This window comes from Heptranchias perlo, chromosome 37, assembly GCF_035084215.1.
Source record: "Heptranchias perlo isolate sHepPer1 chromosome 37, sHepPer1.hap1, whole genome shotgun sequence".
Classification (NCBI taxonomy): Eukaryota; Metazoa; Chordata; class Chondrichthyes; order Hexanchiformes; family Hexanchidae; genus Heptranchias; species Heptranchias perlo.
Genome location: NC_090361.1, coordinates 8,266,210 through 8,284,296, shown reverse-complemented (window position 1 = coordinate 8,284,296; position 18,087 = coordinate 8,266,210). Strand labels below are relative to the sequence as shown.

At 41.1% G+C, this 18,087-nt stretch overlaps 1 protein-coding gene across 1 annotated transcript in view; it reads left to right on the top strand.

Annotated features, from left to right (window-relative positions):
* Window positions 1–18,087, top strand: part of prkcsh (PRKCSH beta subunit of glucosidase II) — a 52,416-nt gene that overhangs the window by 17,212 nt on the left and 17,117 nt on the right. Inside the window, exons 7-12 of the mRNA XM_067973070.1 lie at window positions 1,862–1,946; window positions 2,782–2,860; window positions 4,653–4,739; window positions 5,351–5,551; window positions 8,769–8,856; window positions 17,684–17,753. Of these exons, the coding sequence (XP_067829171.1) occupies window positions 1,862–1,946; window positions 2,782–2,860; window positions 4,653–4,739; window positions 5,351–5,551; window positions 8,769–8,856; window positions 17,684–17,753 (610 nt within the window). The remainder of the gene's footprint in view (window positions 1–1,861; window positions 1,947–2,781; window positions 2,861–4,652; window positions 4,740–5,350; window positions 5,552–8,768; window positions 8,857–17,683; window positions 17,754–18,087) is intronic.

The window sequence follows — 18,087 nt, the reverse complement described above, 5'->3', positions numbered from 1 at the left end:
TGAGTTAGATGTAAATGCCTTCTGCAGTCTTGTAGATAAAACCTGCTTGCGTACAGTTTTTCAAAGTACATCAGCACCAACAACAAAATAGTATTGTTCCCATTTGATTTAAAAACTGTAGGCACATCAACAAAGTGTTAGTTTACCAGCAAAATGTTGTACTGCATGGAGTGGTAGGATAGAAGTATATGCCATACCCCTCCAGGTTTCACACCTGGCAAGTTCCCAATCTCAACCAAGCTGATTGAGTGGCGGAGGTTGAAGGTGAAGGTCTTCCCTACTCAGACGGCAAGATTAAGGATGACCCCTGCAACCCTTGCAGTAAGAGCGGTGCTTGCAGAATCCTGGGAGCCCCTTGTGTGTGCTCTTTGCTGGGGAGTGGTGCAAGAAAAATGTATTGTGAACTGTAAAGTGGGGTGGGCGGAAATAAACCAACTTACAATCGTGAAGCAATGACCTTGCAAGAAAAAACAAAATGAAAATTGTTTGATGGCCACTAATCGCTTTATATTTCGATCACACATTTAGTAAGGGATGGTCGTGTGTGAGTTCATGTCACACGTGTTGCTGTTTATATGTAGCCACAAATCAGAAATTTCACTTCAATGAGCCCCTTGTTTTTGTATAATACAGTCGATGCTTGGAAATGCACAGGTCTGAGAGGATCTGAAAGAGAAATATATGTTAACATTGAGGCTTAAACTTAAACAGGGTTACACACAGAAATCAATCTTTTGCTTTGTCTCTCTCTTTTTCTCTTCCTATTCTCTCGCCTCTTCCACTTTTCTCTTTGTCGTCTTCTCCGTCTCGATAGCGCTTGGACTCTATTGCACTCTTTATTTGCAGTTTCTCTGTTGTTCTCCCCTCAGTTGTGTAGCTAGCTTGTAACAGCTAGCCATCTCTTGCTGAATGAGTGGCTCTGGTACTCCTAACTGTGTGACTGAGGAGGGATATCTCTTGGTTGGTATAGTGTGTTTCTACAGTTTGGCAGTGACAAGTTACTGCTGTTTTGTCTTTGTTATGAAAGACCTTTACAAAACTGAGCAACTGATTCCATTTGCATTAGTGAGAGAATGCCTGGAAATCACTGTCACTGGTAAGAGCTTCTCTTTACTCATCAAATAAAAGATTCCTCAAATCCTCGCGTGCCTCTTGTGCTCTAGAAAACTAAGAGCAGCTTGCCAGCTAATAAATAATTCATGCAAGCAAATTATTTTTAAACTTGTGTGAACCATCACTCCACTGTGCAGGGAGAATATGATTCAGTACTGTGGCATAGCATGTTTGTACAGATAGCGCACAATGAATACCTGGCCAAACAGCTGTGGTTGCAGTATAATCGAGGGGGTTTCAGATGACATCCTAAACTGCAGGAGTGAAGGTTGAGTGGTCTTAAAATCAGCATCTAAACCAAGATTGTAATATGGCCTTGAACTCCCTCTGATCTGTGTGGTTTTCTTTTGTTATTTTTCAATTCAATTTTAGTAGCTTTTTTTGTATTGGCTGCAGCTGTCACTATACTACATGTCCTTGAAGTGGGAATGTTCACTAAAGAGTATTGATGCCTTTAGATGTTGACAAAGGACTATTATTGTGGGTTATTTTATGATGGCATACCCAGATTTATTGTAATCTGTACTGTCACAATATTTTGACCTCCCTAGTAATAAGCAATTAAGATGTGGCAGAAAAAAAACAATAGAAGAGCTGATACTTAAAAAAATCACACAGCAGGGTATGAGTGGCCTTGACTTTATTTGTGGTTATAATGTATATGGTAGGCTTGCTTTTTTTTTGTGGGGCTTGGCCACATATTCCCGAATTTGCTTTGGGTGGCTCCTAATATGCCTTTTCTTTTCAGAGGTCCAAGCTGCACGGAAGTTGGAGAGGGAGAAAGCTAAGGCTGCTGAAACCTTCAAGGAACTGGATGATAATGAAGATGGCTTGTGAGTTTATCAGTTTGTGTTCTGATTGCCCCTTTTACACTTTTTATTTTAAAAAAAAGTCTCTTAAACGCATTAGTCACCGATCACTGGTCATCTTCCCTGATTCTCCCCAAGCTTCTACCTTGAGTGGAACATTGCCCAAAATGGCTGCAGTGTTTATTCCTGCTTAAAATTCACAAATCTTCTGCATAATCTTTTTAAGCAAGCTCACCAAATCTAAGATGACTGGGTCTACACCAGTGGTACTTTGACTTGCTTAGAATCCCTCAGTTTTTTTCGAGCTTGTTTTTAAAAACATGTTCTGGTAATGTAGAAATAGCTTTCTCTTTTTTTTTTCTTCCCCACGCTGAATAAATTGCAAGTGGTTCAACTCGTTTGGTTGTGCTGCACCACTGTGTCTATGATTGGCACGTATTGAAGAAAAACAAAATGAAATGGCATATCTCTCAATTGTAGGAAGTAAAATTGAGCGTATTCTTGGGAAAAGTCTACAGTCTGCTGCCTTACTTAATGAAGTAATTACCTTTGGGCAAGAAGCTGGAATCAAGAAAGGATTAGTAGAATTCAAGAGGAGAAAAGAACCACAAAGCTTTTTCTCCTGTATTCTGTATTCTTCCCATATTAAATTCCTGGTGAGGTTAGTACCCAAGATTAGAGGCCATAATCTTAGCATTACAATTTGGATGAATTGATTTTTTGCCTCTATTCCAACCCAGCTCATGTTTGGTTTAGAAATTATGTGCTGGGGTCCTCTAACATAATACACCAATAGTGTATTAGCTTCTCTCTATAAAGGAAAGGAAAAAGTGAATGGAGTTCTGTTTTTCCATTTCAGAGTTTCATTGAATGAAATTCAGACTCACACGGAGTTAGACAGCGATGGAGATGGTGTAGTATCTGAGCAAGAAGCCAAGGTACAAAAAAATAATGTTTTTATAGCTTTGCTACAGCTTAATCTTCGATTGTTCTTTCACGCTATTCTTCTTCAGTTCAGGAATAGGGAGAGGGTGAAGGTGATGGATCTGGACTATGTGTCCAAACGGTGGTAAGAATGTGGAACACGCTACCACAAGGAGTGTTTGAGGCAAATAGCACAGATGCATTTAAAGGGAAGCTCGATAAGCACACGAGGGAGAAAGGAATAGGAGGGAATGCTGAATAGGGTTAGATGAAATAGGGAGGGAGGAGGCTCGTTTCGGAGCATAAACGCCGACGTAGACCAGTTGGGCCGAATGGCCTGTTTACGTGCTGTAAACTTGATGTAACTCGGTCTTTGTTGCTATGTTAGTGCTGCCCTCTGTTGGCTAACAGCAGCCTTTGCAGGTTGGAATTGGTCTTCTGATTCTTTCCAACCTTTGCTTCTTCCTTTCCTTCCCTCACTGCTGTGAAAATTGTTAATTACAGCGTAGGTTTGGCGAAAGTGACATGGAGAAATAAGCCTGATATTCATTTGAGGTTGCTGTTTGAAGCTGGACCTTCCAAATAGGACTTGAGTGCTCAGTCACTAGAATTACTGAGCTGATCCAAATCAGATGGCTTTTAGAATCATAGAAAGGTTACAGCACAGAAGGAGGCCGTTCGGCCCATCGAGTCTGCGCCGCCTCAATGCAAGAGCAATCCAGCTAGTCCCGCTCCCCCGCCCTATCCCTGCAGCCCTGCAAATTTTTTCCTTTCAAGTACTTATCCCGTTCCCTTTTGAAGGCCATGATTGAATCTGCCTCCACCGCCCCCTCTAGCAGTGCATTCCAGATCCTAACCACTCGTGTAAAAAAAAAAAAGTTTTTCCTCATATCACCTTTGGTTCTTTTGCCAATCACCTTAAATCTATGTCCTCTGGTTCTTTACCCTTCCGCCAATGGGAACAGTTTCTCTCTATCTACTCTCTCTTGGCCCTTCATGATTTTGAATCCGTCTATCAAATTCCCTCGCAACCTTCTCTGTTCCAAGGCGAACAACCCCAGCTTCTCCAGTCTATCCACCTAACTAAAGCCCCTCATCCCTGGAATCATTCTAGTAAATCTCGTCTGCACCTTCTCGAAGGCCTTCACATCTTTCCTAAAGTGCGGTGCCCGGAACTGGATGCAATACTCCAGTTGTGGCGAAACCAGTGTTTTATAAAGGTTCATAATGACTACCATATTTTTGTACTCTATGCCTCTATTTATAAAGCCCAGGATCACGTTTTGCCCCTCTGCTGCAAATTTCTTCCATTACTGCTAATTTTTTCTGTCCTCTCATTTGCCGTACACTCTTTCTCGTGCATGTGCTGTCATCTGCATGCTGTCTCCCAACTCTCCCAAAACAGAAAATTCTCCTGAGTATATGGCTCCCAGGCCAGCCTTATGATATGCAGGTTGTAGGCAGACTGCTCTGAGTACTGAATTTCCTTTTTTCCCGCAGCTTTCAAAATACACGAAGTTTCCTATCGTGTTATATCTGCAAAAATGACAGTGCAATTTTTTAATGTTGTATACTGAAAGATGGAATGCGAGAAATAGAGAATTGCAAGGTGTCTTTCATTTTGCAGAAGTCTCAAGAATGAGAGGAGTCAGAGGTTGCTAAATTGTAACTTTAATATGGCAAAGCTTGGTTCCTGGGAAAAATAAAGTGATTAAAGTGGATGTTGACAGAGGTGAACAATTATGTATCGTAATTAAATATCTAACTATATATGAACTGAAAAAGAAATGAAATGTTTTCCTACAGACTCTACTGGGAGGTGCCAATCAGGTTGACGTTGCCAGCTTCCAGGAGGAGGTCTGGGCAGGTATCCAGGACAAGTACAAGTCTGAGGTTGGTGAAATTCATTAGAATACAAATTGGATAAAATAAACTCCACTTATAGCTGTCTGATGTATTAAATTTGCTATGTATGCTGTGCACGCATTATGTTGTTTCTTGTTAGGCTATGGTTCTCTGGATGCTGGCTTCCCTGTGGTACCTCAATCATATGGCTGATCGACAAGTATGAGATGAGATGATCATGGTTAGGAGGCTGTTTGGACATGGAGAGCATCATAGCCATGCCTGATTTGTTCCCATCTGACATGCGCACGCATGTTGGAGCCGCTGGACAGCAATTGGGCGTGGGAGTTCTGTTGTATTTTTTCTCTTTCCTAATATAGGCGCTGAGACCAATTATAGTGCTCTGATTGATTGTTAACTGCTGAGATCAGCTAACTCAGCACACCCAGAGAGTCAAACCTGGGACTTTCTGCCTCGTATGCCTTAATCATACACTGGCAGGGACCTTTACCTATTAGGCCATCAGGGGAGATGGCGCTCAAGCCTTCAAAAATTTTAGTTTAGTGCATCTGCATTTTAACTGCATTGTTTGTACCTCTTGCTGAGCTACAGGCTTTCTGTTCAAACATTTCTGGCCACCTTTGCCTTTGCTCTGACAGGCAGTAATGGAGAGCCCAACTCCCCCAGACATTCCTGTGGAAGAGGAAGCAGACAGCCATCCTAAATTGCGCCATGAAGAATGGAGGAAGGATGACGATGACCATGATGATGATGGTGGTGGTGGTGGTGAGGAGCAAGATGATGACAATGTTGATGATGAAGAGGAGGAGGAGGATGATGATGGAGAAGATGATTATAAGGTAATTAATGAAAAGTGGGGTAGTTGGCTTATGCAACAGGATTTAAATATATAAAAATTGGGCGCATTTAATTCACTTGGGAATATTACACAGTATATCGGGCCCAAAACAGCAGAGGATATATACTGTGTGTGAGATAATGGTCCAGCTGGAGCTAGTTTGCCACGTATCACCAGTCGTTGAGCATTCGCTCTTTCAGTCAGCAAGCACTAACTGTAACCATGGCAGCTGCCTTGCTGTGACTGCCCCTAAGCATTCTGGCTTGTCGGCAGTAGGAACAAAAAAAAAGACCTCACAGGTGCTGCACAGCTAATCCACAAAAAGAAAAATTGTACTTTGCCAACTAAATGGCAACTGATGTCAGTAATGGACTACTCCTAAGCTCGAGCTCCTCCTTGATATACTTGTGCAGTATTCTTTCTCTTTTTCACTCAGTCTCTCATTCTCATCTGCATATTGGAGAGCCAACCTGGTGCAGATTCCATCTCCTCCTCCTCCTCTCTTTTTTCGCCCCACCCCCGGCTCCAAAACAGGATTTTTAAAAATCCTGTGGTATTCCTTCAGCACCTAGCAGCATTGCTACAGGCTGGATGCCCTAATGCAGGGTTCTGTTCTCCTATACCATCGCCCTGTCTGTCCCAACTGTTGGTGCATGACGGTCTGGAGAGAAAAATAGGGCATTTGGTCACTTTAAAAATCAAAGTGCTCCCATGTCATTTTCCGTTCCCTGGAGCCTGGATTCATACTTGAATCTTTTCTCCCTCTCCTCCCTTCCTGTGAGGAATCTGCCTATTTTGTGCATGCCTGTCGATTTGTAATGGAAGGTTTTCAAAATAAAAATGGTGTTTATGCTGTTCCTACTTTAAGCTCAGTGTTTGTGCAGTGCACAGCATGGAAAGCTCACCGATGACTCCAGTACTGACTAACAAAGCTGAAAATTCCGAGTGTTTTCTTAGCTACCATCAAATATAACTACATGAGTGATGGAGTGGGTTCTCTCTTATAAATCTCAATCCCCTGAGCAGCCAATTCATTGTGATTATTGTTACAGTTCAATATGAATTGAAAAATCTCGTTTTGAATTCACTCCCAGTCAGTAATTCGGTTTTATATAATAATTCAAATGAGTGCCTGAGGGTGATCCTTTGAAGAAAAAAAAGTACTAGCATAAGGTACCTGAATATCCATGGGAATTTTCACCATATCTGTCATGTCCAGTTTTGTTAACTGAAAGTGGAACATGATCCCTATGAAAATAGAAGTATTAGTAGCCTTTCTTTGCTCACATCAACCCTGCTTGTAATTCTGCATTTGAACCCCGCAGTTAAATTTATTGAATTAGAGGCAGTTTTGAGTGCCTTTCATGCAGTACCCTTTGCAGATGTCAAAAAAATTACACTGTAAATCCATGCCATCTGTCCAGACACCTACCCCCCACCAAATTTGCTCACCACCACTACTGAAGCTGCTGACTCTCAGTTCCACCATGTCCAGAAAGCTCTCTAAAAGCCCCAATCCCACCACACAGCGACTGCTTGTGTGTTGGCAGGCTCTTCACAGTGGAGCTTGATTCTGTTCTCGGCAGACGGCCACACACGCACTTTCCAGCAGGGGTTACTGAACAGCATCGGGAGCTGGAATCCTGGCTGTTTTTTTTTCCTCCCCAGCTCCCTAGCCCGACGGTGCAAATGCCAATTGTAGCACCACAACTACTGCACCAGCGGAGTCCACCAATTCAGCGCAGACTGAGGAATGAAACCCAGAGCTTCCTGGTCAGTATGGTGCAGTGCTAAACCATTAAAAAGAAAGACAGACTTGCATTTATATAGCTCCTTTCATAACCTCAGGACATCCCAAAGCACTTTACAGCCAATAAGTTTTGAAGTGTAGTCACAGTTGTAATGTAGGAAACGTGTCAGCCAATTTGCGCACAGCAAGGTCCCGCAAACAGCAATGAGGTAATTTGTTTTAATGATGTTGGTTGAGAAGCTCAACATTGGCCAGGTCACTGGGGAGAACTCTCCTGCTCTTCTTCGAAATAGTGTCATGGAATCTTTTACGTCCTCCTGAGAGGGCAAACTTGGTTTAACTTCTCAGCTGAAAGATGGCACATCCGACAGTGCAGCATTCCCTCAGCTGCCACTCACCTTCTCGGCTTACACATAACAAGAACACCACATTGAAAGTGGCCTCTTGGGGGAGGTGCTGAAGGATGCCCAGCACTCGGAGTGCCTACACTGGCACAGTGTGAATACCCTCGGGAAAGGAGGGAGGAAACTGGCACATAGAGAGTAAATTGCTCTCTTTTCAAAAAAAATAAAAGTATAAAGAATGAGTGCCCAGGATTGGTTACAAGGCAATCTCACTTGGAGGTTCAGATGACAAACTTAAGCGAGTGAAATTTGAACATTTTTATAACCAGGACAGGAGCCTTGAGATGAACGGGCATATGTTTAAAAACCATTCCCACATTCTGTGTTCATTCTGGCTGGTGACATTTTTAGATATTTTTACCATATTATGGTTAATATTTAACACTTGCAATATTTATTTCACAATCATTTTAGGGGGGGGGGGGGGGAAGACTCCATCCAATAATTTAGTGCAATTAGCAATACTTTACAGTACTTTGAGAAACTATTAAGACAATCTCTAATGCTTCTCTGGGAAATGCATTTCAAAGCAGTGAGTCAGTTGCTGTTACCATTTTGCTGCTGGAGTCTTTTAAACATAGTCCTGGTTTGTTAATAAATGCATTGAATTTTACATTAATTTTTTTTTGCCCTACCTTCATTAAGTGTGGTCCCAGAGGTCTTAGTTACCTATTAATGTTTATTTTTCTTATAAAAGTATATGAGTACATATACAAGACTAATACACTATCAGGTATTGAGTCCAACTTTAGTTTTGATTAGAGATATATTTAACAAAATCAGATTTTTATATATTTATGTATTTCCAAGTGTTTTTGAAAACCACCTGCATGTTTTAAAATTTTAGTTTACTTGCTGTTTAAATATTGCAAAAATGCATCTGACATTGGATTTTTCTATTATCATGTGACACAACTCACATTGTGATTGGGTACCAGTCGGCCTCTGGTGTATTGCTGATCAAACTCTGGTCTCTGAAGATAATCGAGTTGTTGGAATTTGTTCACATCTGACACATTGTGTCGCTTACTGTCCTGGACAAATAATGATCCTTTTCTTTGTAGGGCCAACACACCTCATATTTTCCAAAGCAGGATGCAGATGAAGAGAAAATGCCCGCATATGATGAAGGAACACAAGCTCTGATTGATGGTATGGGTTTTTAAAAAAAAATTGTCTTTTACTGGTCTAATCAACTTTGAATTGAGACCAAGAATATCATAACTGCGTTTCTACTTGGTCTCTCTCTTTCCCTCTCCCCTCCCTATATTAAAGAGAAAAAAATGAGTGGCTGTATCGTGTATCAACAGGAGCTCATTGGTAAGCTTGTTTAAAAAAAAGTTGTGGTTTTTTTCCTCATATGGAAGTTGAATCTTTCTCTGGAGAGATGCTCCACGGAGTGACCTAACGTTCAAGTGACAAAACATCTCCCAACTCTGAAGCTTAGATCTTTTGCACAGGTGGCTTTAGGACTTCAATCCAACAAACATCTGGTTAGATGCCATTCTCTATAGACTGTGCAGCCTGCCTGTTCAACTTTCCTTCTTTCTGTGCCCTTTTCTATTATATCATCTTCCTCCTATGATTGACTTGAGCCATGCCTTGGTTCTATGCAATATAAACTATGATAAAGGAAACTTCAGAGAAGATTCCCAAAAATTGTATGAAAATTTTACCTTTCCAGTCTGCAAAGTAAAAATGCCTGTTTTTGGCAATCAATTTTTTTTCTTTTTCTTGTCAATTTTCTGCCTTCAATTCACTGCAGTGTGCTCAGCTCTCAAATTATGGAATTCTGGAATATTACTTTAAAGTAAGAATATAGAATTGTGCACTCATACACAGATCTTAAAACAAAATGTGTGCTTTATATCAGCTAGCAATATTTTCATGTTCCTTGCAAAAGTATCTTTCCAATTTTCTCTTCCTCTACTTAGAGTGTTGACCCCTTCACTGGGGTACAGTTCACAAGTGACTGTCACCCTCCGATACCATGTATAGTTGGTCATTGTTCGCAACTAAACCTCAATGGAGTGTCAGCAGGACGCATCAGAACTGAGCTCGTGCTACCCTCAGCCAGTATCCATACAAGTGCCTTCCAGTGGAGATGCCTGAATAGTGGTCTGGATTGGGAAATGGGGCTAATGACCCCCTTCCATGTTAGTGGTGCTGCAGCCAATTTGCAGCAAGTCTTTCACCATCCCAGCTGATACAGACCCCTGCCCCCCAAAAACCCCCCCACCCAACCTCATCACAAACTAGGATTCAAAACTGGGACCTACCTGTCTCAGATATGGTGACTTACCCACTCCTGAGTCTTCGGGAGAGCGCCATTTATTCTTGGGTTACGTGGTCGTCAGATTAACAATACAAAGGTAAAATGGGCGTAATAATGAAATGGGTTTGAAGCAGATATTAAAAATCCTTTAGACTGCTTGAAAATGCATTATTAGTAACCTTGTGGTAGTATAAGCAGAAGGTGCATTTCCCTGTCTGCCTTGTTAGTGACCTGCAGTATGAAAGCACTGATAGTATGTTTTATCTGAGAGATTGATAGAATGATGAAAAGCTAATTATTTGCAAGGAAATAAAGCTTGTCTGTTTTAAAGTGGAAGCTCAATTATCAGCCATAATGGAAGAGCCCCTCTGGTGGATAATTGAAATTGCTGGATTCCTGAGGGTTCCCAAATTTTTGGCTTGCATATTTGGTACAGCAATACTCTAGTGGTAGGAATGAAGGCCAGTACAGCATAAATAGTGAACATTAGTGGGCTGTTATCAGGCTATAACTTGCAAGAATCCCACATAAGTGGATAGACTGAACAGTGGACAATTGGAGTGCTGATAATGGAGGTTCCTGCAATTGTACTTTGGGACTGGTGTAACACACTCTTTGTTCGTGATTTTTCTCCTTCTCTCATGCTGGGATATGGTTCCGTAGGGAGTAGCAGCTTCACTTTAGCCATTTTTTCATGTATCCAGCCATTGTCAGGTTATTCAACTGATGGAGGCATCACAGCTGAGCCCAACCTGCCCTTGCTTGATATCCACGTGCACTTAGATTTATTGCGCAGTACTTGGGAGTAAGGGCCCCGTTTGACTTTTGTTTCTCTTTCTTAGGCTACTGGCACTGAGGCCAGTTGTGGTGCTCCAGCTGTTGCTCTGGCTGAGATCAACTAGCTCAGCAGAGATATCAAACTTGGTGCTTTTACTCATTGGGCCATTGGGGTAGCTTTTTGATTGCTTTTTAAAAACAACTTGGTTTAGACAGCAGATGTGAAAACATGCATCTTTTTTAAAAAAGAATAATAAAATTCCCTGTTGGGTAGCAACAGTCGCGACAGCGATTAGATGCAAACCGACAAATCATCAAATGTCAAGTGTCGTTTTCATTTGGGGCATGTCCCTGCAATTATAGAAACAAAACGCAAGATGAAATCCTACAGGATCACCATTGGGGGCTGCAAGTTGTCTACACATTTTAGTTATACCTGTGATAAATGGCCATACTTCAAGAGGAGCGAGCAGGTGCCTCACTACTTTATTTACAGCTGTCTTGCTCTTTATAATTTGCCGGTGTGTCACCATTTAATTCATATGGGTGTCTGATGCTTGTTTACACAATGCAAATACAAAATGAAACCAGAGTTGCTGCAGGTTGAGACCTGTTTGCTGGGATGCATTCTGGCTTCAGGTTTCATCCCAACTAAGCAGCTTTTAGGTGAGGGAAATGCAGATTAGTAGCACGTGTGTTTTTGTACTTAGTGCTCCCTCGCACCCTGACACATAACAGGACGTGACGGTGACACTTACATCAATACCGTTTATGGATCAGACGGAAACAGTGGAGACAAATAGCCTTTGCTTTGGGGACATACTATTTATGAAGCTGCTACACCCAAATGAAAATGTTGCACAAATTAACTGAGTCAGAAAGAAGAACAGCGAGTGCAGGAAGCCTGAAATAAACATATTTCTAGAAATGCACAGGAGATTTCTGATTAAGGGTTCTACCCTAACCATAACTTGCCTTTCTCTTTCAGATGCTGATTGCCTTGCTGAGCATTTCCTGTTTTTATTTTAGGCAAATTAATACTAGCCCCTTTGCTGCATGCATAAACTGGCCTTTTCCTCAAATATTGGCTACTTTTGTTGTGAGCAGCATATATCTTGACCAGTTTATATAGTATCCATGGACAGTAATTGACATTGAGCTGTACATGAACCAGATGTAAGAAAATTGTTGCCATTTACCCAGCGTTCTTCACTTTTTGATACTTAGTCACTGTATATGAATATTCTTACTCACTGCAGATTTCATATCCAGTTGCAAGTTGCTTTTATGGCCTTATGCTGTAGTGCATAACAGATGTTCTAAGTAAAGCTAGATTTTAAGTCCATATGTCATCACTTGTTTGAAACGAACATAATGCTTACTGGTGAATACTACGGACTTTGGGCCCTGGCATCCACTTGCTGATTATTAATAGCAACAACCTTTTGCTGCTTTTTCCATGGTAAACATGCTGTCTCGGACTGCAGTTTTAGCTTAAAATGCAAGAAATAGTAAAAACAAAAGGGAGAAGCAGGGGGGAGGAGTCTAAATGCGCAGCAGTCTCATTGAGAGGTTCACAGGCCGTTGCTCGTGATTTAGTCATCTGACTTTTGAGATTACTGTCTTGTAATTGGCATCTAGTTGTCCTTTTTTGATTCCGTGTGGTAATAATCAGAGTGGGCAGGTCATTCTTATGATGGCAGTTCAATCCAAATAATGAACATTCGCACTGTTTAATTGAGTTGTAGCAACTAGAATTGATAAACATTTGATTACCAGTAAATAAAGCAACGGAGGAAGCTGTATTTATTTCCAGTAAAATTGTACGTCTGTCCTCGGCATTTTTAAAATGTCCCTAGAAATGGCAAGTTTATGGAATCTTCTTGCAATGCTTACAGTGCTGCTAAAGCCTGACAGCCAGAGGTAATCCTCCCTTCAATGTGTGTGTCTGCACCCATATTCAAATCTCAGCTTTTTGTGTAGCAAGGAATAATTTAACAGTGGTCCATATTTTTTTTCTCTCAAAAGGTATCTCCTCAAACTAGTTAAATAAGTACACCATTTATTGTGTAGAGCTATCAATACTAGGTTTATGCTTCATTTTATTGGCCATGTGAATTTGTGGTCTATGGAATGTTTCTTTGCCTAAATGGCACAAAAAATTGTTTTGAAAAACCCCAAGATATCATTGCACGTCACATGTCAAAATCCAGTTTCCAGATCTGACATTGTGGGAAGAGAAAATAATAGAAACTGAGCAGTTTCAGCTATTCTATAATTTTATTTCTTTGCTGAGCAAATAATTCTTCTTCTGAGAGGTCAGGACAAGGGGAGGGCACTGCAGGCTTCACTGTTCTATTTCAGCAAAGCTGCTGCTGCAGCAGAAAACCGCTGGCAGTGTTCCTTTTTTTTCTGCTTCCTTGCTTTATCCTCTTCATCTTTCGCTTTTAAACACATCAAAGGACAGGTCAGGGCTGAGCCAGCAGCTTTCTGCCAGCACTTATCCTTGTACCAGGGTGGTTTCAGGCTTCCATCTATGGAAGTGACCTAGATTTGTGGAGCAGTCCGCTGGATACCAATTCATTTGACAAACCGACGAAAATTTTTTCTTTTTGAAGTTCAAGGCCTGAAACTACAAAATAAGCAGAAAAGGCTTATCTGAATTTTTTTTTGATCCAAGTACATAGAATTGACAGAAGGAATTAGAATGTTTCTTTCTGCTTTGGGCTTATTTTCCCTGTAAATATCTGTTTGGTTTCTATCAAACCTCCTAGTAATGGAAAATTATTGTAGATGAGAAGAAGTAAGACTCTAAGTTGTGGGCTTCATTTACAGCTGCCATTGTGAAGAAAAATTATTTTCAAAATGGAGGATGTGAATAATACCTGTTTTAGAAACGTAAAGCATTTACTTCATTATATATTGACAAAGTGCTGGTGGTAATGAATGGGCTATTTTATACTCATTCCAAATAAGTAGCAACTTAACAAGTATTATAAGTACGAAGAAGGCTTGTACTGAGAAGGGCAACAAGCTGCTCCTTAGCGTGAAGAGGATGAGCTGTGAGGAAAGATTAAGGCCTCTGCTTTATCGGCTAGAAAGAAGGTGGTTAGGAGGCATTCATCAACGTATATAAAATATTCAACAGTGTAGATAAATTAAACCCAGATTAAAATTCCAAGTAAGCCAGGAAGGTAGGACAGAGTACATAAATGAAAATGAGTGCAAAGTAAATTAAAACAGCAGGGAAGAATGATAAATGTTTGAAATAATCTACCTTGTAGGGTTGTAGAGACAGAAACGCTGGTGGTGTTCAAAGTGCAGTTGGATGCTGTGATGGAGGAATTAGAATCAAGGAGGGCTAAGTTTTGAGGGACTGTCTCTGTCCCTTACTTTTCTGATGTACCCATGTTTTTAAAATATATTTATGAATATATATTTTTTTCATAACCATGCACTTCTGAGTCGCATCTGGCCTTCAGCTCTTCTTAGCACCATTGTCAAATTAGATGAGGGGGACTGTCTGGTGGGGTCCTATTGACTAGATTAAATCCCTTAAGACCCTTGACATCCGTCAGTGGGGAGCGTATGTCTCCATCCCCCCTCCCCCCTCCCCTTCTCTGCGTGCGTGCAATTTGATGGAAAAGGGAGACCCATATTGAGGATTATAATTGAACAACTTGAGGGAAAAAAAACCTTTCAACCCTAATTGTTAATCACAGGAGACCTCAGTATGTTTAGTCACTTCCCTGTCGGTGAGTGAAATTAGTGTTGTATTTTGTGACCTGTTTTTTTCCTGAAATCTGACCCAGTTGATGACCCGGGGTGAAACCCATCAATCACTTGACTGGCAGGCCGCCTCACACCTACTGCTCTGAGACATAATATGCTCCAGATAACCTTTCAATTATTGAATTTGCTCCCGTCCTAGTCAGCACAGCATTCTGTTTAAGTTTTGTAATCATTCCTCACACTTGCACGATTTTTATATGCAGAAATGGATTTGCTGTTTGTTTAAAATTTCTTTTTGCATCATGAGAATGTTTTTAAAAAAAATCGATTGTCATGAAATATGGAGTAGCTGTGGTCCCAGAAGAGGAGACGGTGTTTGTGTAAGTGGCTGTGTCAGTGGGCATAAAGCTGATGTCATTGTCTCAGAGGACGGCAGGTGCTAGTTCCTGCTGGGAGGATAATGCAGCATTTTCCAACCTAAGTTGCTGGCTCTCGGCTCAAGGCTGCAGCCTTTGTGGCGCCATATCATGCTGGAGCCTGGCCCTGCTGTGAGCGTGTAGCTACACACTCGAGACCCATTTAAGAGAGGTTTTTTCTTAACCCCTCAAATACTATGTTTTCTTTATCGAACGTTTCCAGTTCCCTCATTATCTTCAATAATCTGTTGTGTAATTATTTTTTACTCTTCTCATTATCTCCACCAAGCATCCTCCTGCATAGACTTCAGCTGTTTTGCTAATTCAGAAACTTACTGTTGACTTGTAGTACATGCTGATGAAACAGTGCGTTGTACCATAACTTTCACCTGTAGTACCTGTAGGCTCATTGGTAGCACACTCACCTTTTGAGTCAGAAGGTCATTGCTTCAAGTCCGATTCCTGGACTTGAGCATATCATGTAGGCTGGCGCTCCAGAGCAGTACTGAGGGAATGCTGCATTGTCAGAGGTGCCATCTTTTAGAGGTTATGTTTGCCAACCTTGAGTGGATATCGAAGACCCAATGGCCGTATTCGAGGAGGAGCATGGACGTTCTCCAAGTGTCCTGGACAACATTTGTTCATCAACCAACATCACCAAAAATAAATTAACTGGTCATTCATCATAGCTGTGCAATTGCCTACATAAGTGACTACATTTCAAAAGTAATTTATTAGCTGTGAAGTGCTTTGGAATGTCCTGAGATAAAAGGTGCTATGTTATTGCAAGTTCTTAGTGACTAATCGTTTAATTTTTAAAACATTTTTTTGCCCGTTACATTTCTTCCCCTTCTCGAATGCACTAACTCTCGCTGAAATACTTTCCATGGGCCTTTGCAGCCTTGCTGCATCGTGCATAAGCGGCCATTCTTAACGTGTGAGCCCATTGAATGCCGGTGGACTATTTGACGGTGGAGGGCATCATATCTGAGCTGGGTGTTAATCTGCATCCATACAGATGCACTTTCCAGCATGGGTCAGCAGATAGCAATCTGGAGAAGGATCTTGGCTGATTCTTTGGCTTTTTTTTTAAGTTCATGGGTGCTGAGGCAACCCAACCTTAGCCCTGGTTGAAATTGGCTATCAACATAGATCAGGAATTGAACTTGGGACTTTCTGCTCTCAATGCCTTGCTGCTACACCAGGGGTCATCGCTATCCAATAGATCATCAAGGGAGCGCCCTTGTAATCCTTGCAACCGTATTTATTTCATCTGGCATTGCAACGAGTAACTTAAAATTGCACAGTGATCAATTTGAGCCACCGCCTAGAATGGGTTTAACTTTTGGGATGAAATTTCTCATGTAAGTCCTGACAAATTTTGTATCATTGAAACACTTGTTCTGGTTGATTCATCTCTTGTTACTTATAGAACTCTGAAAGTTGGCGCATAAACAGCCCCAAGACTACTCTTTGATATATCTCGTTGTCTGATTCCATCAATTAATCTGCTTGGATTCACCCCCGGCTTGTGAAACCAATATTTATACTTAGTTTTACAAGCTAGATGATAAGAAAAATCACTCTGCTTGTGCATGAAGTTCCATGTGTAATTCCTTCTGGCCTGCTTGACAGTCAAGATGAATGAGTAAGAAGTACTTTGTAAGGAGAGAGGAAGAGAGTGGAAGCAATTCCTAGTTGTATATGATCTCAGTTTGGAGCACAGGAACATGCTTATTAATAAACAATAAATGTGCTATATAAATATAAATTCATTGTTCTCAGGATGTCCCATAGTACATTATAGCCTATGAATTACTTTCGAAGTATAGTCACTTGCCGGTTAATACGCCAGCCAGTTTGCACACCGCAAGGGCTCACAAACTGCAATGAGACAAATAACTAGATAATCTGTATTTAGTGGTGTTGGTTGATGAATAAATTTTGGCCAGAACATCAGGAGACCTCCCCTGCTCCTCTTCAAGGAGTGCCATAGAATCTTTTACATCTACCTGAGCAGGCAGACAGGGCCTCCGTTTAACGTCTCATCCGAGTAATGCAATTGCAGCTCCCTGCTATGAGCAGCAATATAAATTGACTTATGACTGATGGAAATTGAGTCGAATACCTTGTGGAGAGGAGGATGACGATCAGTGGAGAGGTGCTGGGATATATGTGATCATGCACATTAATGCTAGATAATCACAGCTATGTTAAAGGGTTCATTGCCTCCATGCACACAGCTGGGCAGCATGTCTCTTGGAGCTGTCTTGAAAAAGCTTTACCTCCAATCTGGCTACTGCATGACTGGTTAATAATTTCAACTTTCTGAAGTGAGTTTTTTTTTAAAAAAAGCTTTTCCCATTTCTAGAATTCCAGGCTGTTGGCAGACATGTGACACCTCTGCCAGTACCAGTGTACCCAGTTTTGAAGAGATGCTCAATTGATAACTCACTGCCTTTTTCTTTGTGGCTCCTGGAGTATGTAGACATATAACCTATTGCAGAACATTCTGTGCCATCACATCACAGCAGTTTATGTAATAGTACTTCTGCTTGCATTATTGTATAAAGCACTTTGAGATGTTTTGACATGTAAGGTTCTATTAATGCTATCATCACCTTTACTTTTGTAGAGAAATAAAGTGGTGATGACCAGTGTGTACTGAACAAGTTTACACCTGCTGTGTCACAACAAAGTTGTCTCCTGCTTGTTGGAATCCTGTTTAATGCTGTATTAAACCTATTGCCTGTTAACCTGCATGTCATTTTCTTTTCAGTTGCTGATAAAGCTAGAAATGAATTCTCTGAAGCTGAGAAATCGCTGAAGGAGGTGGAGAATTCGATCGGGTAATGTACCTCAAATATAAAAATTAGCTGTTTGATATTCAAGGCAAGGTGCCTGGCATTTCAAAAAATCCTGAAGTATCCTTTTAATTAAGCTGAGCAAATCTCTCTCCAAGAAACCATAATAGCATCTGTGGGCCCAGAGCTTGAAATCGTTCAAAAACTTAGTGCTTTGCTATTTGCAAGTCTTCCTATTAAAGCTCAGTAATAGAAGATGAGCTTTGAAAATGATATACTGCGAAACTCCTGTTGTCTTAAAGCCTAATTGGCAGTTGGAGGGGGTGGAGAAGACATAGGAAAGGAAAAGGTGCTTTTTGACGGTAAAAGTTAAAGCAGA